Source organism: Pelecanus crispus, chromosome 9 (genome assembly GCF_030463565.1).
Source record: "Pelecanus crispus isolate bPelCri1 chromosome 9, bPelCri1.pri, whole genome shotgun sequence".
NCBI classification, from domain to species: Eukaryota; Metazoa; Chordata; class Aves; order Pelecaniformes; family Pelecanidae; genus Pelecanus; species Pelecanus crispus.
This window is the reverse complement of record NC_134651.1, coordinates 37,664,895-37,692,519: the sequence shown is the minus strand read 5'-3', so window position 1 is coordinate 37,692,519 and position 27,625 is coordinate 37,664,895. Positions and strand designations below refer to the sequence as shown.

The 27,625-nt window shown below is 47.7% G+C and overlaps 2 protein-coding genes across 6 annotated transcripts; one reads left to right on the top strand and one right to left on the bottom strand.

Annotated features, from left to right (window-relative positions):
- Positions 1-688: 688 nt before the first annotated feature.
- TBC1D13 (TBC1 domain family member 13) lies at positions 689-8,983 on the bottom strand. Of its 4 annotated transcripts, XM_075716438.1 has the most exons (12): positions 8,960-8,983; positions 8,772-8,845; positions 8,102-8,142; positions 7,549-7,610; positions 7,156-7,255; positions 5,685-5,767; positions 5,367-5,526; positions 4,373-4,580; positions 3,529-3,692; positions 1,823-1,983; positions 1,534-1,591; positions 689-850 (listed from the first exon to the last, which is right to left on the bottom strand). In XM_075716438.1, exons 1-12 carry the CDS (start codon positions 8,980-8,982, stop codon positions 785-787), a joined length of 1,200 nt encoding a protein of 399 aa, XP_075572553.1. In that variant the 5' UTR covers position 8,983; the 3' UTR covers positions 689-784. The 4 variants fall into 4 exon arrangements, with proteins under 4 accessions (XP_075572553.1, XP_075572554.1, XP_075572556.1 ...); XM_075716439.1 differs by lacking the exon at positions 1,534-1,591; XM_075716441.1 differs by lacking the exons at positions 3,529-3,692; positions 4,373-4,580.
- An 808-nt stretch (positions 8,984-9,791) lies between these two features.
- On the top strand, positions 9,792-26,576 carry ZER1 (zyg-11 related cell cycle regulator). Of its 2 annotated transcripts, none has more exons than XM_075717081.1 (16): positions 9,792-9,828; positions 14,651-14,910; positions 15,794-15,944; positions 16,247-16,683; positions 18,269-18,445; positions 19,580-19,694; positions 20,184-20,330; positions 20,599-20,772; positions 21,467-21,682; positions 22,383-22,424; positions 22,772-22,891; positions 23,352-23,467; positions 23,599-23,787; positions 24,761-24,858; positions 25,260-25,362; positions 26,472-26,576. In XM_075717081.1, the coding sequence occupies exons 2-16, from the start codon at positions 14,753-14,755 to the stop codon at positions 26,527-26,529; spliced, it is 2,301 nt and encodes a 766-aa protein (XP_075573196.1). In that variant the 5' UTR covers positions 9,792-9,828; positions 14,651-14,752; the 3' UTR covers positions 26,530-26,576. The 2 variants fall into 2 exon arrangements, with proteins under 2 accessions (XP_075573196.1, XP_075573197.1); XM_075717082.1 differs by having other exon boundaries at positions 25,912-26,513.
- Positions 26,577-27,625: the final 1,049 nt, after the last annotated feature.

Sequence of the window (27,625 nt, the reverse complement as noted above, 5' to 3'; positions counted from 1 at the left end):
GGCTGTGCATAATAAAGCTTGACTTCAAACTACACTTCACTCATTGATTAAAACCACCACAGTTTTGCTTTCAGGGAGACCTTGTTGATAAGGTGATTCTGGATTCAGGCAGTTTGAGTGCACAAAGCTGCCAGCTGTAATTGTGTCTTCCCATCTCAGCTTCTCAAGGTCTCTTTCCCAGGCAAAGGGGTCCAAACTGCCCGATATCAGATGACAATCACCAGAAACTGATGCGATCACCTTCACTGCACACCCCAGGGATGGCCAAGTGCAGACATGAGGAAGAATAATCCAGAAGCAACTTGACTGGCAGGATGCATGACTTCATTGGGATACATTCTACTCACAAGAGGAAGATCCTTCTATACTCACCCACCAAAATCCACTGGACTCAGCCTGTCTCTTCCCCATCAGAAGTTACTCCATGTATTACTTCCACGATACAGGAGCCCATCCCTTCAGGGATATGCAGACAGATGGTTTCTTTCTCCCCAGACTTAAAGTCATTTAAAAAAAGAGATACAAAGAACTGCTTTTGGCAGCATAGAGGCATTTGAGAGTTGAAAAAAATCTGGAGTGCACAACCCAAGTAGATGGGGAAGTAATCAGTCCTTGAGCTAATAAATAGAGTAGAAGGAAGTCTTCAAGGTGGCCAGTAGCCCAAACACAAAACCTGAAGTCCTGCAGAGACCACGAGGCGCTTTAATGCGCCACACTGTATAGGGGCATCTCCTGGGATCCGCTGCCATACAGTTTCTCTGACACTTTTTGTTAGGCTCATGGACTATTTGGAATCTTGAAGTTCCTTTGCCTTCTTCAAAATCAGGTGAACATCAGAGATAGGATAATCCTATGTCAAAGAAACAAAGTGTATTTCTTGTGCACATTGTCTCACTTAAGCAGGGCCAACCTTGACAACAGCATTCTTGGCCTATTATAACACACAGCCGCATTCAGTTACTCCCCTAACAGCTAACAGTTTCCTGTTTTGTAACTGATCAAGCCTCAGAACCCTCCAAGAAGGTTTTTTTTAATTTGTCCTCCAAGGGTACAGTAAGCTGGCCTGCTACAAGGGCCAGAAAGCCTTATCAGTGCCAGTACCTTGCACAGCCCAAAGCAGGAACTGGCGGAATCAGAGATATCCTACTGTTCAGTGCAAGCAAGCATTTTCAACCTTGGGCGCTCGCAGATCTCAGAACTAAACAAAAGCCTCTGGACAATAAACTTAACACTGTTACATAGGATTTCACATATTTGCTGGAAAACACTAAATTTTTTGCAAACCAAAAGATGTTAAAAACCTCTAGTCTATGACAATTCTCTGTAGGCTAGAATGGGCGCACAAGCAAAAGATTCACATTTCCAGTAATCAGCATGCTGTAAGATCCCTTAAGATTTTTCTGCATGCAAACATCAGAAACCTGGTACTTCTCTTCAGCCAGGCATACCCTCTCTCATACCATCACCTCCTCTCACAGTACTATTTTAAGACTCTTCAAATTGCTCCCTATGGCCACTATATTCGATCCTTACCTGTAGCAGCCTCATGTTCAGAGTGAAGTCTCCTTCCAGCAACTGATCCCGGATTAGTCTGAAAGATGGGAATTATTCCAGCTACTTTTGACTCTTTATAGAGGAACTTTAAAAACAGACTACACCGTGCCCTTACAGAAGCTTTTGAAAACACTTTTGCTACCATTGTAACAAGTAACTATAACCTATTCACCAGATGCTTTAACACATGCCTACAGAAGACTCCCGGATTCGCAGATTTAGGTAAAGGAGGGAAAGAGAAGAGCAGGAAGGCTACCTATGTACTTACGTCAACATGGCACAACAGACGAGCAGAAGAAAATCAAAGCGCTTATCATCAGCAAAGAGGGAATCCCAGATACGGATGACATCTGGCAGCAGGAACTCTTGTGACAAGAGCAGCGTCAGCCAGCGGAAGGCAAAGAACTGGGGTTTGATGTTCTGTTCTTGCTGTTAGACATGCACCAGGCAAAGAATGAATACATGCTCTCGGCCAGTTCCCTGCAAGTAAGAGATGCACCCCACGTTTCCATCCCCATCTCCACCCTGATGTAGATCTAAGCTGCCAACTTATACTGCAACATCAGCAAACCCACTGCCTCCTTTGAAGACTCTCACATTCGAGCTAGACTGAGAAAGATTTTCAGTGCAGCCAGGCTCCATGTCTACAGACAAGCCAGAAAATGCTCCTCTGTCCATAACATGGAGTCAAGGAAGTTTTTCTTCTTAAAGGCACTATTTGTGTTAGTTCCGTTAAACTTGCCAAGTAATTTTAATGTTCCCATTTGAACAGCATTTTATCTGCAAAGCCGCAGCCCTCCCCCTCCAACAGAGGCAATGTTTTGTCAGGATTTCCTCTCATTTCCAGAAGCCCTGTATTTATCAAAAGGTTTACTATTCACAAAAAGAAACAAAGATGGAGCAGAGTTCACACCGATGGTCAGTAAAACATACTGTAAGCCCTTCTAGCCTGAAGCTTTCTTGTTTTCTGCTGTCCAATCCCAGGGACCATAAGTTTAATCAAGGTCAAACAAGTTCAGGATCCTGCTGATATCCTTAAGGACCAGCTGTTGCATGGCCAAGACCACTTCCTGCCAGCCAAACAGTAAGCAGTTTATTTTCCCGCCCCTGAATCAGCCAACACTGTGGGTCGTGTCACTGTACTGACAAACCATCTTTTGGTTTATAAAAGAAATGTATCCACATTTTTCCAAACACAAAAAAAATCTCAGTATGATTTGGTGAAGGTAAAGTAACAAGGACAGCTTTCCCTTCCAAATTCCCCTTGGACTTTCATACCAAATGGGCTATAAGACCTGAATGTATTTTCAACAAAAGCTACCTTCTGCATGTTCTACAAAACCCACATTGATCCAAGGCACTCAGAGACCCTTGGATGAAGGAGAATGATAGAATTAGGTAGGCGGCATGTTCCAGCTTGCCGTATTTCAGTTTACTTCTGGAACGATCTCCATGCAGTTTAAGTTAGCGCTGTCAGGGCAGCCAGTGGCAATAGAATTGTGTGCATGGAGGGGTGGGCTGGTTTTTGTCTTGTTCTTAAAGACAGAGACACAATTCCTGTATCCTCAAATTCCAAGGAACTCTATAGCAAAACTCATGTTTTGCCTGATGACTAGAAGAGAGCAAAGACTCCAGCTCCAACTAGGCCTCAACTCAGGTGACATGGGATTGTGGCCAAGTCACTTCGGACTCACAGCTGGCAGCTTTGCAACAACCATTGTTTGCTTTCACACTCAGGCAGGGGAGGAAAGCCTTGCTGTGTCAGCTCGCTTTAGGCTTACTCCAAGGAGAAGTTGTTTCAGCTCACAGATAAGAAAGCGTCTATGCCCTATAGGCAAAGCCCTTCATACACTCTTTCAACCTTTCTATTCAAGCACGGTAACAGTTTAACAAAATTGGTTGACATTTAAATGCACTATTAAGCTTCACTCCTTGCATTCCAGCAGAAACTCAGAGAAACACCTAGCTCCTCACCAGTTTCAAATACAGCTCCACATCTTTTTCCTTCAGGGTGGAGTAGACCTTCTCCATTTTGTAGGTAATACCACACTGAGAATCATCCAGGCTCTTAATGAAGTTGTCCCGAATTTCAGCCATTAGATTGGTAAAGCAGAAAAATGTGTCTGCTTCAGCATGTTCTGAGGAAAAAAAAAAATTGTTTTTTAAAAAGTGAGGGGGGAATAGAAGAAGCATCACTGACAGAGGCACACAGACTTAGAACTGTTCTTGCTCTATAATCTGTTTGCTGTACTGGATTCAAGTAGCATATCCTACAAGATCTTGGCTTGCTTGATCTGGGACAAGACTAGACACTTACTTTTTTAAACTAGAAATGTCTACAGAGCCACTGCAAATACAGCCCCTGTGTGCCACACAAGGTCTTCATGACATCGGGTCACAAATGGGTTATCTGCTCTCCCCACCATCAGCACACACCCTCGGAGCTCCCATGAAGTAGAAGCAACTGGCAAAGTACTCCCATTCCATTCTTTTCTTACCAGGCATATATGGTATGAGCAAACAAGAGTTTCTAAAGGGATTTTAAGTTTCACAAAGTGCAACTTAGATCCATGCAAAACAAACAAAAAACTCTCAAAAACTCTCACTTCCCATGTCCTCACCACTCACAGCCCTTTCAGTTTCTATCAATTTGCTGTGGTCTCCAAAACTCCTCATCTCTTGCTATATTTGCTTTTTGGCAAATAGTCAGATCAGTCAAAACAGAGTTATTTAAAGAGAGTCTTATTCCCCAAACAGTTCTTTACACAGAGAGCATGCAGTATGACAGCCATACTGAGCAGTGAAGAGAGTCTCTCACCTTTCCATTCACTGTTAGGATCTGTAGCAAAGGTGTAGTAAAGAGGCCCCACGATTTCATTCATCCCCTGAACATATGCTATCCCGGGGTTCAGCTTGGCATAGATGAACAGGATTCGCTCCACCACTTCCCAGTGAGCTTCACAGCCATTGGGCAGAACTTCGTACTCGCTCAGAGAATTAGGAGTCGTTTTAAGAGGGGAGCTCACCTGAAGAGCAAGGCAAGACTAGGGCTGATTCAGGACAACCAACTAGCACAGGTAGTTTTGTAAAAGTGACAAGCTTGGCTTGGCCCTAAAAGACTTGGGCAGCTTATACCAAGCAGGCAGGTGTTCACATAAACCAGGACAAGTAATTCAGGAAGCACAAAGGCACTGAAGTCCTAGTGCTGGCTATCCTTGAAGAACAAAGCAGTCTATAGTAACAGACAGTTCCCGTGGATTACTGCACCACCTGATCCCATACAGTACCAAACTACAGCAGTTCCACTTCTTTGTTAGTAGCATGAGGAAAAGCATAGCTCTGTTGTGGTAGCAAGCCACCTTCCCCAACAGTGCATGGCACTTGTACTGTAACACTCATGAAAGAGGAAAGAGACAACACACATTTCAGCAGATACCCAGCTCTTTTCCTAATTGCGGGTTTATGAGATCCAGTTCTGGAAGACCATGTAAATTCAACTTCAATGAATTAACGCTTCAGTGTTTTGTTCCCATACAGAAAGGCACATGTCAAGCATAAAATACTCGCATCTTCCTGCAACTCCAACTTCCACTGGAGGTCAGGAAAAAATAATCCTTAAATACACCTATAATTCCCTACTAACTCTCAGGCACATCAGCTGGTTCTACAAAGCCGTCTAGTCAACAGAATACACAGTACCTGCTAGGGTATTTGCTTAATTCAACAGCACAAGCAGAGAGAGAAACAGAAACACCCTTTCCCTTATCAGCCAAGATGCCTTGCCCCATGGACAGCTCCCACCTAGATCTCACATTTGTAACCCCGCTGCGGTTTCGCGCCACCGTCTGTGACTTGAGCGTGGTCTGCTCCACCCGCTTGCGCAGCGTCTCAAATTCATTTTGGGGGTCCAGAATTAAAAGGCAGGGGTAGTCCGTTGGGCGCTGGAAGAATGCCATGTCAGGGTACAGCCTCCTAGGATGGACACAGAAGGAAATCAGGCACAAGAAGAAGGAAGTACGTGCCCCATGTTGAATGGGAGGCTCAGTTTAATATTAAACTTCGTTTTCAAAGTACAAAGTGTTAACCAAACCACTTGGATTCAGAAGCCTGAGTCATTAAGCCTCACACACCTGACATCTTTGTCTATCTGGAGAAGCACTTCATTATCTTTGAAGTAAGTATTCCATCGACTGTCTGGGTTTGGATTGAGGGGCTAAAGAAACAAACAACAGAAATAGAATAAGCATGTTTCACATGTATCAAAATCCTCAGTAAATATACAGTAATTTAACACTTCTGCTGTCCTTCTGACATCTAGCACCTGCACACTCCTGGCACGTCAGGTTTAACTTTTTCCTCTCACTAGCTACATTTAGTGTTGTTTCTTTACAGTGTGCAGGAAGTGGATCAGAGCTTGTGAAATGAGTGAGCATGCAGGTTCATTTAGGCAGAAGCCAACATTTCCAATCCTTTTTCACCTGCTTCTTAATGACTTTGTCCCCAGATCAGCTATCCTGTCCTGTGTCAACAAGATGCCTGATTGAAGCTCCAACCTGTACAACTGAGATGGTCTTTGTACTTGGAGTTGCTCACCCACACAGTACTTATGCATTGTGGTTATTAGTTACAAGTATCCCCCTCTATCTCAGCTCTGAGAAGGCTGATGAAGCACCACCATTGCACCCAGGAAAAAGGAAATACATATTAACATGAACAGCCTATCCTGTATCTGACCAGTTTTCCAATACGACAGACTTAACTACCCCTCCACACACACTTTCCTCTCCAGATCAAGATCCATGCAAAGTTAACTAACCGAGAGAAGGGGAGCGGGGGAGAGGAAGCAATGTTTCAAGAGATTCAAACATCACTGTAACCTGCCAACATGTGGAATGTTACAAATGTGTTAGTTTTGCAGCACCAAGGCCTCCAGCGGCACAGATGACTGTACGCTAGCAGAGAAGTTAACGTTCAGGACAAGTCATGGAAGCAGTTGTATCATTTTACAGGCTCTTCTGATCGGTTTCTTCATTCCCTCCCCCAACACATACACTCTTAACAGCACTTTCAGAGAAGGAAAAAGCCAAGGGATGCAGGAATTAGTCAGTTAAAAAACAAACAAACCAACCAAAAAACCCCCAACCAACTCAGCAGCAGAACTAGAAATAAGTGAGTTTCTTGCCTTCCATGCCACAGTCCAGCTGTCTCTTTTATACCCTCTGTTCAGAGCAGCCTGCTCTGAGTCCACCCGCAGACCTGACTTCCCAGGAGAGCATCTCTTTGCTAGAGGTACCTCTTGTGAGCCTCTCCCTTTCCCTAGGAGACCCGTAGCCTGGGCAGCTAGCCCCAAAGGAGGGGAGAAGGGATTTGCACAGCTGAAAACAGCTCTCCAGAACTACTGGTGCTTTGCCAATAATTCACACTGAAGGCTACTAAGACACAAGCACGAGGCTGGTACCTAGGCTCTGTCCCTCCTGCTAGCAGGGCAAAGTTCTCTCAGTCCAAGAACAGAGCCAAGAGCGGCCCAGGGGTCCAGACTCCAGAACAACACTTTATAGCTCTGGGGAATTTTCTGCAACACAAAGGCTTAACAGCACTTACATGATCTTCTAAGGTCACATCTTCCCTTGAAACACCCAGGTTGGCTTTGGCGATCCCAGGCTGGATAATCATTTCCTTTAGGAACTGGGAATACAGATCCCTTAAGGAAGAAAACAGGAACTTGCAATGAAGCAGAAGATTAAGTCAATGTAAGCATCCAGACTGAGTTCAAATAGATCTCTCTGTACCACCCTGCTCTGCCAGAAGGCATTTGATTTTCTCTTCAGCTGAGTTCAGCTGAAGAGGTCAATCCACCAGACCCAGGAGACAGCCTACAGAACAGTACATTCCACACAAGAACAATTCATTTTATGAAGGTACTTAATTATTTAAGGAACTATTCTTCTCTGCAGATATCATTAGAAATAAAGGAGCAAGTACCAACGTCCTCACCTCTGTTTCTTCAGCAAAGAGCTCCATAAGGCTTTCTCTAAAGGGAGGTAGTTCAGAAGTATCTGTACAGAAGACAGATGCAAACAAATTAGTGTTTGGAGAATCAGCTACTATACCTGTAAGATGAGCAAACCAAATGCAGCAGCTAGAACTGGCTCTCTGAAAATACTGGGAGCTTTCTCCAGAAAGCCTAGTACTTTGCCAAGGGACAGTCAGGAATATTTTGGGGACTGGTTTTCAACACAGACCTATTTGTAGGATTGATCAATAACAAGCCTGACTGAAATGCACTTCTAGCTTAATACTGAGGGCTGTTCTCATGCAAAGAGCAGACAGCCACTTTCTATCATCCAAAGAAATGGCCATCCTGTGTCAATAAATGCTATGGCGATTGTGCCAGTGCTGATGTCCACAAATTACTGTCAATTTTGAGTGGCTTTTAGGCTCTGGATTTTTTTTTGTTTACAGTTGTAAGTGCCCAAAAATATTATGCGTATTTAAGCAACCCAAAGCATCACTCGCAAGAAACAAAAGCACCCCAAGCAAAACCCACCTTCCAGCACAGGCAGCGCAGCCCACCATCAAAGGGAATTCCTGTGGAACATCAGGCAGAGAAATAACTACATTAGCCCCAGCCTCCTCACCGCAGTTTGCTAACATCACCACACAAACAGGCAAGGCAGCACCTTTGCTCCCCAGGGGGCAAGAAGTTTTCACAGGGACACTACAGGGGTCATACACAGTGCCAAACTTGCCAGCACCTCCCACACCGCAGGGTGCCTGCAGCAGGCGTCAAAAGCAGAAAGCTGGGGACCGTGCAGATGATGTACAGGGCACAGCAGAAACCATGAAACCCACAAGCATCTCAGAAAGGGGGAAGGAAGGGCTTGCCTGGAAGTTTGTGGCTGTGGTCAAAGGTCGGGTGAGGACCACTGTGGCCTGACAAGAGCTCGGGCTTGAAAACACACACGCCAGCCCCGGGCTCCCAACACCCGCCGCTTCACAACAGCTCTAGGAGTGAGCTACTTCGCGGTACCTGAGGCGGCCTTCAGCCGTCGGGCCTGACACGCCGTGCCTGCGCCTTCAGGCGTCCCGAGACCCCCGGGGCATCACCAGCCCCGGGCCACCGCCGGCAGGAGCCCCCCCTCCGCGGGGCTGGGGCCGTGCCCAGCGCCCTCCTGCCCAGGCCGGGGGCGGTCCCCACACCTCCCCGGGCCACTCACCGCTGAAGCAGAGGTCGCGGAGCTTGGCCAGAGCCACCGTGGGTTCGCCGAGCACCTCTTGGAAGTCCGCGATCCTGAAGGGAGGGGAGCCGCGACCGTTATAACCGTTGCTACCGGCACCCCCCGACCCCACAGAGCCCGCCCTGCCTCCCGCCCGGCCCCGGCAGAGGAAGGGCCCCAACACCGACCTGCTCTGGTGCCACCGCGACATGGCGGCCCCCGCGCCCCTTCCCCGCGCGCCGCATAAACGGCTCCGGCTGGAAACCCTGCCCGGGGGAGGTGGGCGGGGCTGGAAGACCACGCCCACCACCGGCGCTGGGCCCGCCCCCGCGGAGCGCCCGCCCGCCGCGCTGCGCTGCCCTGCCCCGGGGCTCGGCCCCGGCTGCCCCGCCGGGCAGCGGCCCCGCTGTGCGTCCTGCCCTGACAGGGCACCGCGATCCCACCCGGGGCCCGCCCGGCCGGGGCTGGGGCCCCCTCCCCACGCACCAAGCGCCCGCAGCGCTTACAGCTGCCTACAGCGCCCGCCTCGGGGAAGACCCCGCAGGCAGGAGCCAGCCAGGCCTCCCACCCCCCCGCCGGGGCTCTCCCCCGGTCGCCTGGCGCGGGCGGGCCCCGCTGGCGCTCACAGCACAGCGATGTCATTGCCGTGAGCGCCACGGCTCTGACGTCACCACCACCGCACCTCGTGACGTCACGTCACTGCCGCGGGAGGCGGCGAGGTCGCGGCGTGCGAGGGAGGGCCGGGGCCGGCGGGGGCCCCACCGCCCCGCGCTGCCTTCCGGCTCCGGCGGGTGACCGGGGGGGGGGGACCGGCGGGCACGGCCCGGGCGTTCCGGGCTGGCCACTGTTTCCGGGGGGGGGGAAAGCGGCCGCGCTTCCGGTGAGGGCGGCCCGGCTGGCGGAAGTGACGGCGGGGTTTGTTGACAGCGGAGGCCGCGGCGGGGGGAGCGGGCCCGAGGAGGACGCGGACCCCCTGCCCGCCCCGGGAGCGGCGCCGGGACCAGCCGGGACTCCCGCCGCCCCCCATCCGCCGCGCCGGGCGGGGGCCTGGCGCCAGGTGAGTGCCGGCGTCCCCCTCCTCAATCCGACCCGCGGGGCTCGCCCTGCCCGGGGGCACCGGGCCCTGCCCGCCGAGGGGTGGGGAGGCAGCGCCGCCCCACGCGGACCCGCCGCCCCCGGCAGCGCCGCCCGGTGCCCCCCGGCGAAGCCCCCATCCCCTCCCCTGGACTGCCGGGAGCAGCTGGGCCCCGCCAGGCAGGGCCCTGGGCCGCGGCAGCCCGTCCGGGAGGATCCCCGGCGCTGCCGGGCGAGGTGACCACTGAGCGCCTCGGGAACGGAAAGTCGCCCCACGGAGCGGGGCCGGCGCCCCGTGTCGCGGGAGCGAGGGAGCGTTTGGCTTTGTGACCAGACCTGCCTGCAGGCTGGTGGAACGGCTCGCAAAGCTGTCGGAGACCATCGCGGTCTGGCGGTGGCGGATCCCCAGTGCCCAGGGAGCAGTAACCCAGGGGCTCCCGGCGGTGTCCTCTTGGGCAGGTGACCTTTTGAAAAGAAAGTCCATGATACAATTCAGTGGTCCGAAGGAGCATCTTTACTGCAGGCAGGTACAAAGATCAACGTGTTTCCCGACTAGCATGAGTCATTTCATTTGCAGTGTCGGTCTCGGCAGGCCAACAAGTTTGGAAATTGCAGGCTTTGCTGGGCCACAGAATAGTTCAATCTACCCCTACTTCAGTTTCTCTGCTGTAAGACAGGGATGGTATTTCCCCGCACAAACTGCGATGACCCATCGATTAATAAAAACACAGTGATTTGCAGCTGCAAGATGCCAGCTAAAATGGCAGTGCAGTTTTCCTTCAAAATGCAACCTGTGCCAAACTCTGCATTTGCATTACATTTGTTATTCTATAAGTCGTCGTAATCAGTTCACGTCAGTGTGTATTCTTTGCCCTCTCCTTGGACAAGTCCCTGATGCTGGAAAAGTCAGCTTTGCCAGTCATTTTTGTAGTAACAGCATAAACGTTATGTTGTTGGCATGGAGCCACGGTGAGTCAGGCTTGGCTTTGGGCAGCTGCCTGGAGGGAGAGACTGGGAGAGAAGATCGGTCTGAAGTCCAAAGTAGAGAATATTGGCACAGGCGGCCCCAGGAGTGCCAAGAGTGGTCCCAAGCCTCGCCTGCCAGTGCAGCGTGAAACACTGTAACAATATGGATGTAGCCTACAAATGAGCAGTGTTTGCCAAAGAGGCTGGCAGGACCTGGAAGGCTGCTGATGGGGGAGTGCGAAGCTGCATGTGCTGCAGCTTCCTTTGGGTCCGTGGATGGTGGGAGGGTGCTGTTGCTCCACAGAGAGGGCTGCTTCTGGGGGTAGTTGGATATACAGGCTTTTATATGCCTGCTCCTGTGTCTTCAAGGGACTTGATTCCTTCTTGCATTAAGATGGAAGCAAATCTATTAGAGAAATAAATTGGAAAAAATATTGGCAGCTGTAGTTCTACTCACTTTTTGATTCTTCCACTTCTTCAGCATATTTCACATATCTGTCTTTGACCTTTCAGAAACACACATGTGCTAGACAGCTCATTGCCCATCATTGGAAAGCACTGGTGACAGTCTGCTAGGCAGGCAACTTGCTGATCTATTGCCTGTGGAAAGCTGCCTGAGGATAATGATTAGGCAAATGTTAATGATTTGTCGGCATCTGTAGTTCATTTATTTTTATCAACAGACTGAGCTTATAACTAGAGACAATATTGATCCGTGCAGCTATTGACACTCTTACTTCCATCTCCCCCTGCCCCCGTGTCATGTCTTGAGTCTAACTGAGGAGGGAGAGAGCTTGTATCATGTCCTGTTAGAAGGTCACAGCAGCAGCTCTGGGTGCTACTCAAATATCCCTAATAAGTCGTGAGGATGAAAGTATTTCTTTGGTGTTATTTTACTGGGACAGTTTAACCACTTTCCTCTATATTAACCATCTGTATGGGATTTTATTGGTGGATCACAGGGAGCTCAGAAGTTAAAGGGCAGCTGATTTCTCCAGGGCTAGGATCAACCAGCTACATTGTGCTGGTCTCAGCAGAGGGGGAATAGAGGATTGTCAGAGCCACAGGAAGGCAGTCCTTGCCCTTTAGTGTTCTAAGCTGCTTGGACAAGTCCCAAGCACTGGCCGTTTCCAGCTGCACGTGATAATAGATTGTCAATGGGAATTTGTTTTCGAGTTCTCTGGCCACTGGTAGTAAACAGTGGAAGAACACTGGCTGCAGGGGCCTCCTGTCTGATGGCATAAGGGAACAGGTAGGGATAGCAGAACACGTTTCCCTGCTGGTTCAGATCTTCCTGTTGATCTTGCCTTTCTGGAAAGATTCTCTCAAGCAAGCTTCAGGCAAAATCTGTGAGATGGACTTGTTCTGGAGGTGCAGTGGATTTGTCTCCAAAGCAGACACAGTGCAAAGCACAGGACAACTTCCACCTGCATTCCCTTAGCCGGAACCTCAAGGCCAGTGAGACAATACTCTGCGCTCAGTGGCCCATTTCATCCTTGACTTCTCTCCTGACTTAACTGCAAAGGAGAGGGCTGTGGATTATGGATTTTCTTCTTTTTCAAGATTGAAGACCCACCATTTTACTCATTTTCGTTGTTTGTACCACATGTATCTCAAAGACCTCTGAGCTATTGTGGCACCATTGAAGAGTCATAGTTTTGTGTTATTACAACCCCAGCTCAGGACTCAGTGACCCAGAAGAGCAACTTACACCCTTTAAACTATCTCTGATCAGGATGTTAAGTACAATTTTTGTGATTGCTGAGGTTTTGGGCTTTTTTTTTTTTTCCTCAGCATCTGCTTTTGCATGGAGACCTTTTGCCTCTTGAGCCAAAACCAGCAGAGAACCTGCCTGAGATCCCCACTAGAAAGGCTGTTGAAAGTTGTAGGTCAGAATGAGTTTGGGATTGGAACATGATCCTGCCAGTTGCCTGCAGGTATAGTTCCCAAAGATGCTTATAGGAAGGAGAAACTATTGGTCAAATTCAAGTAAAGCCAAAAGACAAGTTCATCACCTGTGCCTGCTTCTGCCTGTAAGGTTTTGTCCACTTACACTAGAATGAAATTTGGCCCAGGGAGACAAGGCCTGGGGTGCACGTACCTCAGGAGCGATCCAGCATGGCCATTCATTGCTGAGCAAGGAGCATTTCTGATCTCTGCTTGATTTTTGAGAGGCCCCTTTCTGTATTGGGTTAATTCCTTGGCCAAATCTTTGTCCCTGGCGCTGAAGCACACCCTCAGAAAAAGAATTAATGAAACACGGAAAGAAGGAAGAAAAGAGCTTTGATTTCCAGCTTGTGATGCCTTCATGTTTGCATGGAAATCCATTCTGCAGCACAGGGAGGAATCAGAAGGCCGGGAGCCCAGGCTGCCGGGCAGGCTCAGTCACCCCTGGAGACGATTTGGTGCCTGAATTTGAAGGGTTACCTTGTCCACAGCCTTAACTGATCCTTTGTACAGGTGTCATGGCCCAGGCAGTGGCTGAACACAGCTTCTGAAGGGGGAGGAGAGAAAGTGCTTGATCCACCCGGGGTGCCTTTGGAGATAGTGATTAGGGTGAGGAAAGGGAGTTAAACTCAGGAATGAAGGAAAGAGAGAGCACTGGAGGCTTCAGAGAAGCAGAGAGCTGGAGATGCAGACAAGTGTCCTAATCTTTGCAGCTGCAGGATAAAGATCAGAAACGGAATATAGTTAAGGACGTTGTGCAACAACTTCCCCAGCGATGGCTGCTCAGCTGTGGCACAGAGGAGAATAACTGACTCCACAGCACTGGTGTTCTCACTGTCAGCAGGGACATACTTATTCATAAGACACAGGTTTTACATCAATAATAAACATTTCAACACAATTTTTGTATGCCCATGTAAATACATAGACGGGTTCACATGAGGGTTGCTTCTAATCTGATTTGACCCTTTGAAAGTGAAATGGCGTTGTTGGTCTTCAGTCACTTCTGCTAAACACCTCCAAGACTCCAGCAAGCCCTCCTTCAGTGCCAGTGAGCGAGTCTTAATACTGGAGCCATGCGATTTTTCAAATAAGAAAATAGACAGGAATAGCTTCCCCTAATTATCTGCCTCACCTATCCTTCTTTGTCCTATACTAAAAATGAGGAAGGGCAAAAGTATCTTGCCTTTTTCCAGGTCAGTCACTCATGCTTTTTTGTGACAGATTTGAAATAGTTTGGGTGAGCAAGTCCCAGGGAGGCACAGGTACAGATGTCCAGCATGTGCATAAACCTTGCTTTATGCTGCGCTCAAAGGGAAGCCAAACCAGTCTGTATGTTTCCCTCTGGCTTCCGATCCACTTCATGGTCTAGTTCAAGGACTTGCATGAAGCTTCTGGCTTGGCACTACAGAAAAACATTTAGCTTGAACATGAAATTTCACTTGGAACGATGGCAAACAGAATTACAGGCACAAGATATGTGGCCACCAGACCCCACTGGGACTATACAAAGGATCGTCCCGACAGTAAATTTTCTGGTGGTTTATCCAGCCCACTCTGAAGGAAACCAAGCAATGTGGTTTCTGCCACTTCCCTTTCAGAGGGCCTTTGTCAGCCAGATAACCCCTGCAACGAGGAAACATTTTCTTGCTGCGTAGCCTCATTTCCAAACATGTTTCATGTTAACTCATTCCCACAGTGTCCCCTGGGGGTGGGGATACCAAGGAATTAAGGTCATACTGCCAGGGAGGCCAAAATGCTGCAGGTTCTTTTGAGGTCAGCAAGTGATGGGCTGTAAATGCTACTATCAACATCCTGCTGGTACAACAGCTTTGCGGGACACTTGCCAATGTGCCTTTCTGAATGCATCTTTTTTTCCCCTCTGCTTATAGCTGTCCTGATGTCCCTGTAAATTCATCCTGGAACTTAATTTGAGGAAAGGATCTACTGAATCAAAAGCTTCCTTCTGCTCTTCCCCTTCCCATACCCTCAAGATGGCATCCGATAGCCCAGAGTCACTAATGACCTTGTGCACAGATTACTGCCTTCGCAACTTGGAGGGGACTCTCTGCTACCTACTGGACAATGAAACTCTCCGGCTCCATCCTGACATCTTCTTGCCAAGCGAGATTTGTGACAAACTTGTCAATGAGTACGTTTCAGGCCTGTGGAGAAGCTGTTATCTGGTTTGGGAAGGAGCCAGGAGCTCAGGGAAGGGGGAAGATAGTTCTCTAAAAAGAGTGATGGGAAAGGATAACGGGGGGAAAAAAAAAATGGGGAAGAATTCTTAGGGCTGTTTTTTTCCAATTGATCCTCATATTAGAGATAAGGATTTGCATTAACTTCATAAGGAAGTGTCCTCAGAGGTTATTGTACTGCTACATATCATTCTAGTTTCTGTGGAAATCACCATTTCCACCTAGGTAAACCCAGAGTGAAACAAACAGTCGCTGCTTCTTCCAAGAACATCAGTAAGCAATAAAGGCCAACAAAACACTTCCCACTGCTGAAGCATTACAACTGTCTCTCAAACCAGAGAAACAGGAGTGCAAAGTGCTAACAGATGTTAAATTTTAAGGCTGCTGCTCCCATAGCTTTACAAAGCAACCTGTTTCCAGCGCTTTGTAATTTGGCTATCACAGTCTCTCTTGGCTGAACTCCTGCCCACAAAGTCTGGCAGAGAACTTTGGCCAGCTAATTTTCTGAAAATGAAAAATCAAATTACTAGCTTTAAACAGCTAAGGGGGAGAAAATAATCCTGGAGTCTGTGCTTGCCAGAATCCAGTTTGCTTACAGATACACACACACATGACCTTGCACAAATCTTTGCCTGAGATTTTTCTTAAGGATTGTTAGTACTGTGCAAGAAGAAGTAATAGGCAAGCTCCAATTACCCCGAAGGCTATTCTGGATGATCAGGAGAGAGTCTGCATGTGCTTACACACTTGGTCACATTTTCTCATAACCAGCAAAGGCACTAGAGCTGTAGCTGAGCCTTTGTGTTGTGCTGTGCTAACACCATTGCCCCAATACAGGTACGTGGAGCTGGTGAAGACTGACAGCATCTTCGAACCCCATGAAAGCTTCTTCACCCTGTTCTCAGATCCACGGAGCACGAGGCTAGCTCGGATCCACTTGCGGGAACAGATTGTGCAGGACCAGGACCTGGAAGCCATCAGGAAGCAGGTGGTATTGCACTGATAGCCTCCAGCTGCCACTTCGCTTAGCAGCATTGCTGCATGGGCACCAGCTAGAATCCCAGGCACCCAGAGATTCTCAAGACTCTATCCTTCACCATCCAGATTTTCCCTGGGAGAACCTCAGCTTTTCCCTTCTTAGCTCCCAAAGCTGCTGTAGGGAATGGGATGGAGACACTGGTCAAGTTTGGTGATATATGGTCTCAGGCTCTCCCAGTGGGAGGTGTTGTAGCAAACAGGGTGGGCACTCTACCTGTGAAATATTTCTAACTTTGATTTCCCATCTTCCAGGATCTTGTTGAGCTCTACTTGACTAACTGTGAGAAGCTGACAGCCAAGAGTCTGCAAACCTTGGTGAACTTCAGCCACACACTTATCTCCCTTAGCCTCTTTGGCTGCTGTAATATCTTCTATGAGGAGGAGAACCCCGGAGGCTGCGAAGATGACTGTTTGGTGAACCCCACTCGCCAGGTCTTGGTCAAGGACTTTACTTTTGAAGGCTTTAGCCGCTTGCGCTTCCTGAACCTGGGCCGCTTGATTGAAGGGGTAAATGTGGAGACATTGCTTCGGCCCTTGGCCTCCCTTGCAGCTCTTGATCTCTCTGGGATCCAGCTGAATGATGTGGGATTTCTGACCCAGTGGAAGGACAGTCTGGTTTCCTTAGTGCTTTACAATATGGACCTTTCAGAGGAGCACATCCAAGTGATCGCACAGCTTCGCAAGCTCAGGTCAGCAGATCTGTTCTTCCTTGTTTATCCTTTTCCCACTGATAGGGAAAGGTCTTGTAGGAATGGTCTACTTGCCTGCTAATGGGGAGCCACCCACTGCTGCTTTCAAGTTATAAACCTTCCCATGAACAGGCTCACTCATTGACTCACTGTACATGTCTGACAGGTCTAAAGCCAGCCTGCATTTTGCTTGCAAAAGAACACCACTTAGCAGAAACTCCCTCTTGGAAAAACAAAAAACAACACCTCCCACCCCCACCAAAAAAACCCACACACCAGAACTGCACACACCAAAAAAAGAAAAAAAAACCACAACAAACCAACCACCACCACCCCCAGCCAAACAAAGAACAGCTGAATACCTGAGAGATGGCAAAAAAAAAAAAACCTACAGATGTGTACATATACTAATATAGCGATAATCACACTGTGAAACTCAGTCCTCCAAACCACTTGTCAATCAGGAATGTCCCAAGTTTAAGCCTGGCTCCGAGATAAAACTAGGAAAAACTTTGAGCTCAGACTGCTCGCTGTGCTCTGTGCAAGTACAAGCGTGCATGAATGGTGCAACCAAGGGAAAAAGCAGTGTAAATAAATAGGCACTCCTGACCTAGCCGTGTTGACAGTGAAATGACTTCCTGAAATAGAGTTGAGACAATTGCTATTCAAACTGCACAGTGGTATTAGGAAAGGGATCCAGGACTTTCCAAGCCAAAGAGAAAGGCCTTACTATTCACACGAAGGATACTTTGCAATGGCTTTAATATCGTCTCTACTGACTGCAGACATTAGGGGGTACCACGTTAACATGTGACCTAGGAGTCTCGGGAAACATCCTGGATAACATTTTCTAAATCCCAGTACTTTAACTCCCAGTAATTTGCAATGAACCTTGGTCTACAACAGGTAGGAAATGCCTTTGTGAGTGGGATGTTGGCTCCTGTCTTAGGCAGTTTAGAAAAGTCTCTCCCAAGGGCCTTAGCTACTGCTTGGCAGGCACAAGCAGCCCCTGTCCTGTAAGGGACCCCACCTGCACATGATGGTTTGTCCCACCACCCCCTAGCATCAGGGTTTCCCCAAAGCTTAAGCATTTAAATACCTGAAGATAAATGAGATCAGGGCAGCGTAATAGCCTGGGGTGGAAAAAATAGAAGATTGGATTGGGGAAGCAGACAAAAACTTGTGTAACTTAATTTGTGGGATGAGGCAACATATGTCTCTAGGGATGCAAAGATCCTCTATCTAGTGCATCTTAATCATCAGGCAGAAATGCTCAGGTAGCTGCTGTGATGGAGCTTGGAAAAAGCAGTTCCTGAGCCTGGAGCAATTTCCTTTGTGATGTGTGGCCAAATGATTCATTGTGCTCCATTCTAAGTAGACCTCTACCAGATATCTGTGTACTTTGGTTAGACACAGGGCTAGATCCTGCTGCCAGATCCTACAGAACCACATTCCTGTATCTTGTGAAGGAAATAATAATCATAATAAATAAATAAAAAACAATAATCACACTTGGCTTGTCATCTTCCTCTGTAGAGGGGCAGAAGCCCCAGCTAAGCTCTGAGCTCCTCTCTGTCATTTGCAGGCACTTGGATATCTCCCGAGACCATCTGTCCAGTTATTACAAATTCAAGCTGACCCGGCGGGTTCTAAACCTGTTTGTGGAAAACTTGGTAAACCTCACTTCGCTCGATATCTCAGGGCACACCATGCTGGAAAACTGCACTATCCCAAGCATGGAGGAGAAGATGGGCCAGACGAGGTAAGGAAACAGCAATTACTGAGGTCTGCTTGGATGGCTAGATCAGTCAAAAATGAATTAAGAACAGTTCCCTCTTCTAAGTTTCCAAATTCTATAGGTCTAATTAATACTAAAAAGCAGGATATGGCTGTTGCTAGTTTCTCCTGATGCTAAAGACTCTTATGGGAATCAGCTTTGATTCTTGTATGTGACACATGTAAGGACTTTTAAGAGTAGTAAAGAATTCATCCTATCTGCCTCCCATACATATCTGAAGAAACATTTCAGTTCTTTTCCACACACATTCTTCCAGGGATCTCTTGCAGTGGTTTATATTTCTTCTGAAAGGACTCCAAAGTCCTTTACACATTTTCTACACAAAACGTTCTTACCTTCACTGAAATCCAGGCTCTTCCAAGACAGAACATTTCTAGGCTGAGTCAATACATCAATGCGCATAGGAGGGCTGAGTGTTTCAGGAACTTAGAATCTAAAGGCATATTTTCAGATTTGACCTGGATGCTGGGCAAATCAACCTTTGAAAATCCTGGTGCATCTTAGTAGGGGCATACCTAGAGGTCTGGTTTTCCAGATCAGCCAAGAACTCTGCCCTCCTATTCCCCGAGCACTTACTGAACAAAAGCAAACAAGTGGGACAGTACTGGCTCCTTTCCACCCACGCTGGTTAAAAAAAATACTGGCTCTTGGTCAATAAGGAACATGGCAGCAAAACTAGAGTTCTTGCATGATCACAGATGCAGACTAGCATGTCTGCTAGCACTAGCAGATGACATGCAGTCCAGTTTGCAAATAGTTTGGATTGGTGAAATCCACAGATCTTTCCTAAGAGGAAATGTTCACCCCAACTAGTGAATCTCCAGGACAAATTCTGCCTGGGAAAGCTGCATTCTGTCTGTGTGAATTCTTACTGCTGTTTCTTTTGAACATATTTAGCCCTTCACTCATGATCACCTGGGATGAATGTCTAATGTTATGTTTAGGAGAAGCAGACTGGCATACAGCTGAAGTGTGGCTATTACTCTAGTTCTGGAGCAGTACAGTCAGAGTGAATGGAGAGCTGATAGCTGTCTGTGGCAGGAGACACCTGAAAAAACACAGTACCAACATCAGTGATCTCTTTTTTTCCCCCCTCAGCATTGAGCCAGCAAAGAGCAGCATTGCTCCCTTCCGGGGTCTGAAACGACCGCTCCAGTTCCTGGGCCTTTTTGAAACATCTCTCTGCCGCCTGACGCATATTCCAGCCTACAAGGTAATGAGGCTGCAAGAATACTGGCAGCAGGTACTTGGTAGAAGTTGAAAAAACATGAAAATCATTGGCTGCCAGTAGAGTGGGGTTCTTAGTGTCTTGGGTGTGACAACTGAGCTCTGACCTTCCAATAGCTACTTGATAATGCAGGAAAACTGCCAGAAGGCAAGACCTGTACCCCACATGGTTTTTACAATTAGAAAAGGGCATGGAAGGACCAGGATGTCTGTGACTACAAGAAAAGGCTTTAAGACAACAGGAGTCTTACTTGTGAATGGCATCCTCCTGCCCCGAAGGTGCCATTTCTTGACCCTCTGGGCGGAGAAGTGACTCTGCCTCTTTGCTCTCATCCTGGGCCTGCCTAATCCTACTAGCAGGGTAGAGGGAAGTTGCACCCTTCAACCTTGCAGATCTACCCTCAGAATTCCATTCTCACATTGGTTTTCCCCCTTCATCATTTCTTTCCCGACTCTTTTTGTTCCTCTGTGCCAGGTGAGTGGAGACAAGAACGAAGAGCAAGTCCTGAATGCTATTGAGGCTTACACTGAACACCGGCCAGAAATCACTTCCCGGGCCATCAACCTCCTTTTTGACATTGCCCGTATTGAACGCTGCAGCCAGCTGCTGCGAGCCCTTCAGGTAAGCCCCATTTACCTCACACTTACAAGAGAAATTTTGCAGTCCCAGCCTTTTCTTCACACTGGGACACCATATCAGGCCATTCTGGAGAAAGTTCCAGTAGTGCAGTGGAACTGGGTACCTTCATTTCATAAGCATGTTCCTGCAATGCCTGGGCCATGCATTCTATGCAGGCTTGTGACGGTCTTTGCTCCACACGGCCATAACAGTCACTCCAAGACCCAACAGCAAGTCAGTGGCACTGAAGCTTCATGTTGCTTCTCTACAGCTGGTGATCACAGCCCTCAAGTGCCACAAGGATGACAAAAACATCCAGGTGACAGGCAGCGCAGCGCTGTTCTACCTGACCAACTCCGAGTACCGCATGGAGCAGAGCATAAAGCTGCGGCGCCAGGTCATCCAGGTGGTGCTGAATGGCATGGAGTCCTACCAGGAAGTCACAGTAAGAGTGGCCCAGCCTCCTTCGGCTCCCATATTCCTCCTTCCCTGTATTAAGTCTTTAGCCTGGTGTTAGCATCTGTGTCTTCTAAGCCTCCAGGATGCGAGCCAAGGCAGACACCAGATAACTGCCCAGATCTGCTCCTTGCCTTCACTCAGTGTTGGGGATTACATGCAGGGGGCTCCTTATCCATGTGATGTTCTCCAGAACAAGGGGAAGAAAGTGATTATAGCAAGGCTCCTTTTTATCTGATGATAGTGGTCAAAGGGTGTGTACAACACACAGCACAGATATCCAGCACTGGCTGTGGGGTGAAAAGGGTGTGGGTGTTGAGTCAACAGAAAGAAACATTATCCCAATACACTGTACCGGAAGCTAGCTGACATTATATACTGTGATGCCACTGGGTTGCAGAATGGCAACTGCTGCATGGAGAGCTTACAGGCAGTGAGGAACTGGCTTGGAAAGTGATGGGCGTTGGGTGATTATTTGGCCACATGAGACTAGAGTGACAGCGAGAGAGAAGAGGGTACTGATAGAGCACAGCTAAAGCACAGTGCTAGATAGGAGGGTAACAGAAATTTTAGTGGTCATAGTCAAGAGGATGGTTTTGGTACCAAGCAGCAAGGAAGCATGAGGTGATAGGGTCTGTGTTTTCGTAGCCACTTTGCCCAGCGTTTGCTTCCTTTTGACCCAGGTACAGCGAAACTGCTGCCTGACACTGTGTAACTTCAGCATTCCTGAGGAGCTGGAGTTCCAGTACCGCCGAGTCAACGAGCTGCTGCTGAACATCCTCAACCAGAGCCGGCAGGATGAGTCTATCCAGCGCATCGCTGTGCACCTCTGTAATGCTCTGGTCTGCCAGGTGGACAACGATCACAAAGAAGCTGTGGGCAAGATGGGGTTTGTCATGGTTGGTATGGTCCCAAGGTGTCTGCTTATCCTTAACCCAGGCTAGCACAATTCCCTTGCAGCAGTCCACCAAACACATCCAGCCAGTGATCCAACCTTACAGTATCACAGGAGGGAACTAGTGTCCTAGCAATGCTAACCTTTCCTGGAACCTACCCCTCCACGTGACCTCTTTTACTTGCTTACCAGCACTGGAAGTCATGATCTCAGAAACAGGCTGTCTGTGAGAGCAGGAAAGCAGTGTAACCTTATACCGTACCTCTTCACCGCATCATATTATTTCCAGAACTGGTACCACCTTGAGACTAGCTCCTTCTGCATCTCCCCAAGTTTGCATCAGCTTTCCAACTCATGTCAACCCATATACCTCACGTTGAAAAAGAGCTGCAGAGGTCAGAGGTCACTGCTTTGGTGCAGTTATACCACATTCCAGACTTTCTCATACAGATCAAAACTCACTTGACTGCAAACTTGACAGCCTGGGGCCTGTGATATATTTCAGCTCTGTGAATATTTGCAACACTGAACATAACCCAGTCCCACTGGTTTAGAGAAAGAGACACCAAGTAGGTTCTCTACAAAGGATCAAAACTGCATATGCCTGCAAATTGGCTGTAGCCAGCCCTGCAGTACTACAGCAGCTAGTTTTAGCTCTGTGATTCTTGAACTGTTTCTCACTCTTCCCCTTCCTCTGCCCACAGACAATGCTAAAGTTGATTCAGAAGAAGCTGGCTGATAAAACGGTGAGTGTTTCCCCCAAAAATGTATACATAGAGTATATTCTCTTCAGTCCGACTTAGGCCTGGAGATCAGTCCAGAGTGCTAGCTCAGCTTCTCCAACAAACACAAGACATCTCAGCTGATGCTGCAGAATTTCTTGTCCCAGGGTGAGGGCGGGGGAATGTGACAGGGAGGCAAAAACATTAAACAAAAAACCCCACTTACCAACAAGTTAAAAGTGAGTAACAAGGTTTTCTTACCTCTGGAGCCATCTAGGGTGATACCAGAGAGGAAACACATGTGATTGGTTTGCACTGGGCTCCCATGTTAGCAAAGCTCTGTTTCTGTCCCTTTCTCTTCGGCTCTGTAGTGTGATCAGGTGATGGAGTTCTCCTGGAGTGCCCTCTGGAACATCACTGATGAGACCCCTGATAACTGTGAAATGTTCCTTAACTACAGCGGCATGAAACTGTTCTTGGAGTGCTTGAAAGTAAGTATGTCTGGTTTCCTCTAGAGGAATGCTGACATTAGCAGTGGAGATGCCGGTGCCTGGGCAGGATCCCTGGCTGTGCTAATCTATAAGCAGTACTTCCTATGTTGCACAAACAGAAAAGAAAAAGCTTGCATGTTTTCTTCTTTCTCACAGCCACCCACCCAACCAGTAGAAGAACAGAGAAACTTACACTCAACATATCTTCCTCTTTCCCCATCTTGTATGCAGTCCCCCCCAAGTAAAGCAGCAGCAAATAGCAAGCTCCAGCCTCAATTCTGTCATTTCACATGTATCTTAAACACTAGAGATCCCACTTGGCATCTGCTAAAGAACCATTAGTGACTACATAAAAACGCTCAACCCTTCTAGATGTGCTGTACAATCTTTCTCTAGGGTTGCTTGTTCTCAGTATCACCACAGTCCTACTTTTGTATAATCCTGTTCTTTGCTTGCTTAGGAGTTCCCAGAGAAACAGGAGCTGCATCGCAACATGCTGGGCCTCCTGGGCAATGTAGCAGAGGTTAAGGAGCTCCGCCCACAGCTCATGACCTCCCAGTTCATCAGTGTGTTCAGGTGAGCGCCTGGCTAACGAAGAGCTGAGCTAGGGCAGGGTGAATGCTCTGGAGCTCTGCTCCTGAATCACCTGGAGACTTTTAAACCTTTGGTGCATCAGCACTTCTAAATGATCTCTCCTCTCTTGGCAGCAACCTGCTGGAGAGCAAAGCAGATGGGATTGAGGTATCCTATAATGCCTGTGGTGTGCTCTCCCATATCATGTTTGATGGTCCAGAGGCTTGGGGTATATGTGAGCCCCACCGAGAGGAAGTTGTAAAGAGGATGTGGGCAGCCATCCAGAGCTGGGATATCAACTCCAGGAGAAATATCAATTACAGGTGAGGAATAGAAAAGTTCGGCCTGCTCACCTAGGAGCCAGGATTGTCACAGGAAGCAAGCACCAACAGAGAGAAGGGAAGAGGTATAGCCCGGCATGGAGCCTCTGTTTAAAGTAAAGGAGAAACATCCTCAGGGACATATTTAGTGAGGGTTCTACATCTTCATTTGAAACACAGGCTGCTGAAATTAGACACCTTACCTGGCAATTCCTATGGTAGAAGTGTGAGAGCCCAACAGAATTTCTCCTGCGTGTTTCTGGTGAAATTGCATAGTTAGGAAACCCCTGATCTGACTATCTGGGACTGCCTAAGCATTTTCCTTCGAGACTGCTGTCCTTTGCACCTCCTTAGGTCTGTTTGTTTCTGAAGGTCACATGGATCGCTTAGCTTTCACTCTCCTCAGGGGGATATTTAGACACAGTTGCCAGAAATCCCTTCAAGGGTTAATACAACTGGTGGAATCCTCCAAAGCCCTTCCTGTAAGAGGGTATCAGGTACTCTGTATTCCCATAGTGCTTGGCAGGGGTCCAGAACGAATGGCATTCCAATGCCTGAGCTACAGTGTAGACACATTATTGTTGTCAGAAGAAACACAGCAACCATTGCACGTGAGCAGCCAGCTTTGGCTGGGTATAATTTTGCTTTGGCCCCTCTACAGAAAGATCAGTGCTGCTGGGTTTCAGCTGTCATGAGGAAATGACTGTCAGAGGATGGAAATCAGTTCTTAGACTCAGTTGCATTCGTTGCAGCTATTTATCTGGGCGGCATGTTTGTGCTAAAGTGGTAGGGCCTGTAAGCCTGCCAGTATTGCCGTGTGACACAGACTCAGTCTTTGATGCCCGAGTCTTTGACGTACCAATGGGTTTACTGCTATGGTATCTCTGAGCACAGAGTTTGTATTGCTTTGAGTGGCAAAGGTGCTGAAAGTAGCAGCTCTTGGATTTTTAACAACCTCTGCAATATTTCTGTGCAGGTCATTTGAACCAATCCTTCGACTTCTTCCACAAGGGATCTCCCCAGTCAGCCAGCACTGGGCTACCTGGGCACTGTATAACCTGGTCTCTGTCTACCGTAAGTTCCCTTTTCGAAATGACATCCACTGCACTGTAAAAGTTGAGGGTGTGGATCTGAGCTTGTTAGTTGAAAAAGTCTTCCCAGCTTAGCTATGTTAGGTAGAGAGAACCTTCTTTGAATGATGCAGGAATGTCTGGGCAGCACAGCCAAACAAAAACCAATAAGACTTAGTGTGTAGGAAATTCCTTCAATGTTTTGATCCTTCTGGCCATGCTCTTATGCTCTTAGCCACTTTGTGTCTGCTGTTTTCACAGCCAGGGCACCCCTAGCAGGCTGGCTCCATAAAAAAGAGAAGTTTTGTGGCTTCTCAGGCCACAGGCTTCTCCTTCTCCTCCTGCCACCCTTTATACCACTCTTGTGAAGGTTCACAAGGTCCTGTTTTATTCTTTTCTTTGCAGCTGACAAGTACTGCCCACTGCTGATCAAAGAAGGTGGAATTCCCCTTCTGAAGGACATGATTAAAATGGCGTCAGCACGGCAAGAGACCAAGGAAATGGCCCGGTAGGAAACCAATGCACTAACATCAAACATTCAGTTTAGCTTTAGTTTAGTTTTTATTCTACATCAAGTAAGGCTACCAAAGAAAGGCTTGTACTGGTGTGTATGAGGGGTAACAAGCAAACACAGGAGAAGAGCAGGAAAAGGAGGGTGAAAACAGAAAGCTAGAGGGCTGTTTATAGGTGGGCAATGCACACAGATCATTCAGGGTTGATGGATGCCAGGCAGTTTGTTTGTAGAAGTGGCTTGTTGGACAGGGGAGCCACATGGCTAGTTGCATCTCTTATGCCAATAGTCTCCAGTCATCACTAGTCTCCATCCCTGTGTGGGCTCCCTGTCTCCAAAATTGTATTGGCCTGTCAGTAAAATTGCTGACTGCACAGTTAAAATGAGAGGATTTTTCAAAAGGTAGAGAGAGTCCATCACCTTTGTGAGCTTCCCCAGCTTACTTTGTTACATGACCTTCCTTTGGAGTCATTCTTTCAGAGTTTTAAAAGCCAGCTGCAGTTTCTAATCATTGGCAAACTGAGAGCTGTCATTTCATACCTGCAGGATGAATATAAAAGAGCAGTAGAGATCGGCTGGGAATACGTCTCTTGTGGGTGGGCAGCAGGCATCCCCCATAGCTGAAGGGTTGCTAAATGCTGGAGGTGGCTGAAGCCTGCAGAAGACTCTCACAGTTAGGCAGCCTGTGTATGGTGATGGGGCAGTGCAAGAATGGTAAATGAAAAGAACAGGAAAAGCAGGGACAGAGGACAGCAGAGTGAATGACAAACAACACCTGTATGCACATGTTTCCCCATGTAATTCAAAGTTACCTGACAATTTGGATACGGGGGTGACGAATGAACAGTCATATATGGATTTGGATGTATACTAACATGACTTGAAATTCCAAGGGGATGAACCGTGAGCTCTAAGCTGCTTTTGTGGAGTATACTGGTTTTGACACAAATATCGGTTGATGCATCTCTCAAGAGACTGCCTGCTGCAAATAGTATACATTTACATAGAGATCAAGCTGTTGGACAGTTCTTATGTTACTGTCCCACAACGGTCGTGCAATAAGCTTGAAACTAAACCCTCTCTCCTTGTCCTTGTTTTATCCATAGGAAAGTTATAGAGCACTGCAGTAACTTTAAGGAGGAGAACATGGACACTTCCAGATAGAGGCAATCATCTAATGCCTCTTGCCAGCACTGTATCCAGCTTCTCTCTAATTCACTGTATATAGGGAGGACTCTTTCTTACCAACTTGCCTGTTGGAAGGAAACTTTATGTGTGTGTGTGAAACCCTCAGTAGATGAAGGTGAACGGGGAGGGGGGGAGGGACTTTTTGCACAACAAAATGCTTTCCTTAAATTAGTGGACTTTTTTGTTATGAAGTTTCAGGTTGAAGTTCTGTGTGTATGATTTCTGTATAGAAAGAAAACAAAAAACAGAGACAACTACATTATGTACCTTTTAACCTTTTTATTTTAGACTACACAGAGCGCCTCAAATGATCATGAGCTTGAAGACCTAGTTGCGTGATCGCTAGTGTGACATTTTTATTTCCCACTTTTTAGAAAAATTCCCTTTTGCTGTATTGCATGAGGTCCTGTAATGTCTGCAAGAACACCAGTCTTGAATCGGTATTGGCTGCTCAATGGGGTTACAGGCAGTGATGAGTTATTTAGGTGGTTAGAGAGGTTGGGGGACACAATACCAGCGAGTTAGACCAAAAAAACTGACCTTTTTAGCGATATTTGTAAATTGAGGAAATGGGAAAGAAAGATTTTTCAAGTAAATTCACTGCCTTAAGGGCTTTTTCAGAGAAGACTCACATTAATGGAAACATTGCCAACTGTATGTGGGTCATTCGGAAGTAAGACATTTCCATTAAAGTCAAGAGGTCTGGTTTGTCCCCTTTGGCGGTACAGTAGGCTCTGCCAGCCCACCCAGCCTCGTAAGGGCAGGGATAACCAGTAAAAGCAGTTACACGTCCTTGGCAGCACAGAGCTTTTTCTCTCTAAGGGAGCCTGCGTAACAAGGAACAAGGTTTGTTCACAAAGGGCTACGCATCTTCATTCCAGTCCTTCTCCACCTTTTTAGTTGCGTTCTGTTTTATGGGGAAGGGCTACAAATGCCAGAGAGTGTATTTCCCCTCTGCATAATAAGCTGTACTAGGCCCCAGTCCAGAGCGGCTCATACCACTTGTGCAAGTCCCAGTAACAGACCGGAGCTGTTCTGCTCTTTTTCAGTCTGCATCAGTGCAAGCTGTGCT

Excerpts from the sequence above, each read along its gene's own strand:
- TBC1D13 (XM_075716438.1), bottom strand. The coding sequence starts at position 8,982 with ATGTCGCGGTGGCACCAGAGCAG. Across the intron at positions 8,143-8,771 it reads CCGCGACCTCTGCTTCAGCG|GAATTCCCTTTGATGGTGGG; the intron begins GTGAGTGGCCCG and ends GATGTTCCACAG. Across the intron at positions 7,611-8,101 it reads TGCGCTGCCTGTGCTGGAAG|ATACTTCTGAACTACCTCCC; the intron begins GTGGGTTTTGCT and ends TCTTCTGTACAG.
- ZER1 (XM_075717081.1), top strand. The coding sequence starts at position 14,753 with ATGGCATCCGATAGCCCAGAGTCACTAATGACCTTGTGCACAGATTAC. Across the intron at positions 16,684-18,268 it reads GCACAGCTTCGCAAGCTCAG|GCACTTGGATATCTCCCGAG; the intron begins GTCAGCAGATCT and ends TGTCATTTGCAG. Across the intron at positions 21,683-22,382 it reads GCAAGATGGGGTTTGTCATG|ACAATGCTAAAGTTGATTCA; the intron begins GTTGGTATGGTC and ends CTCTGCCCACAG.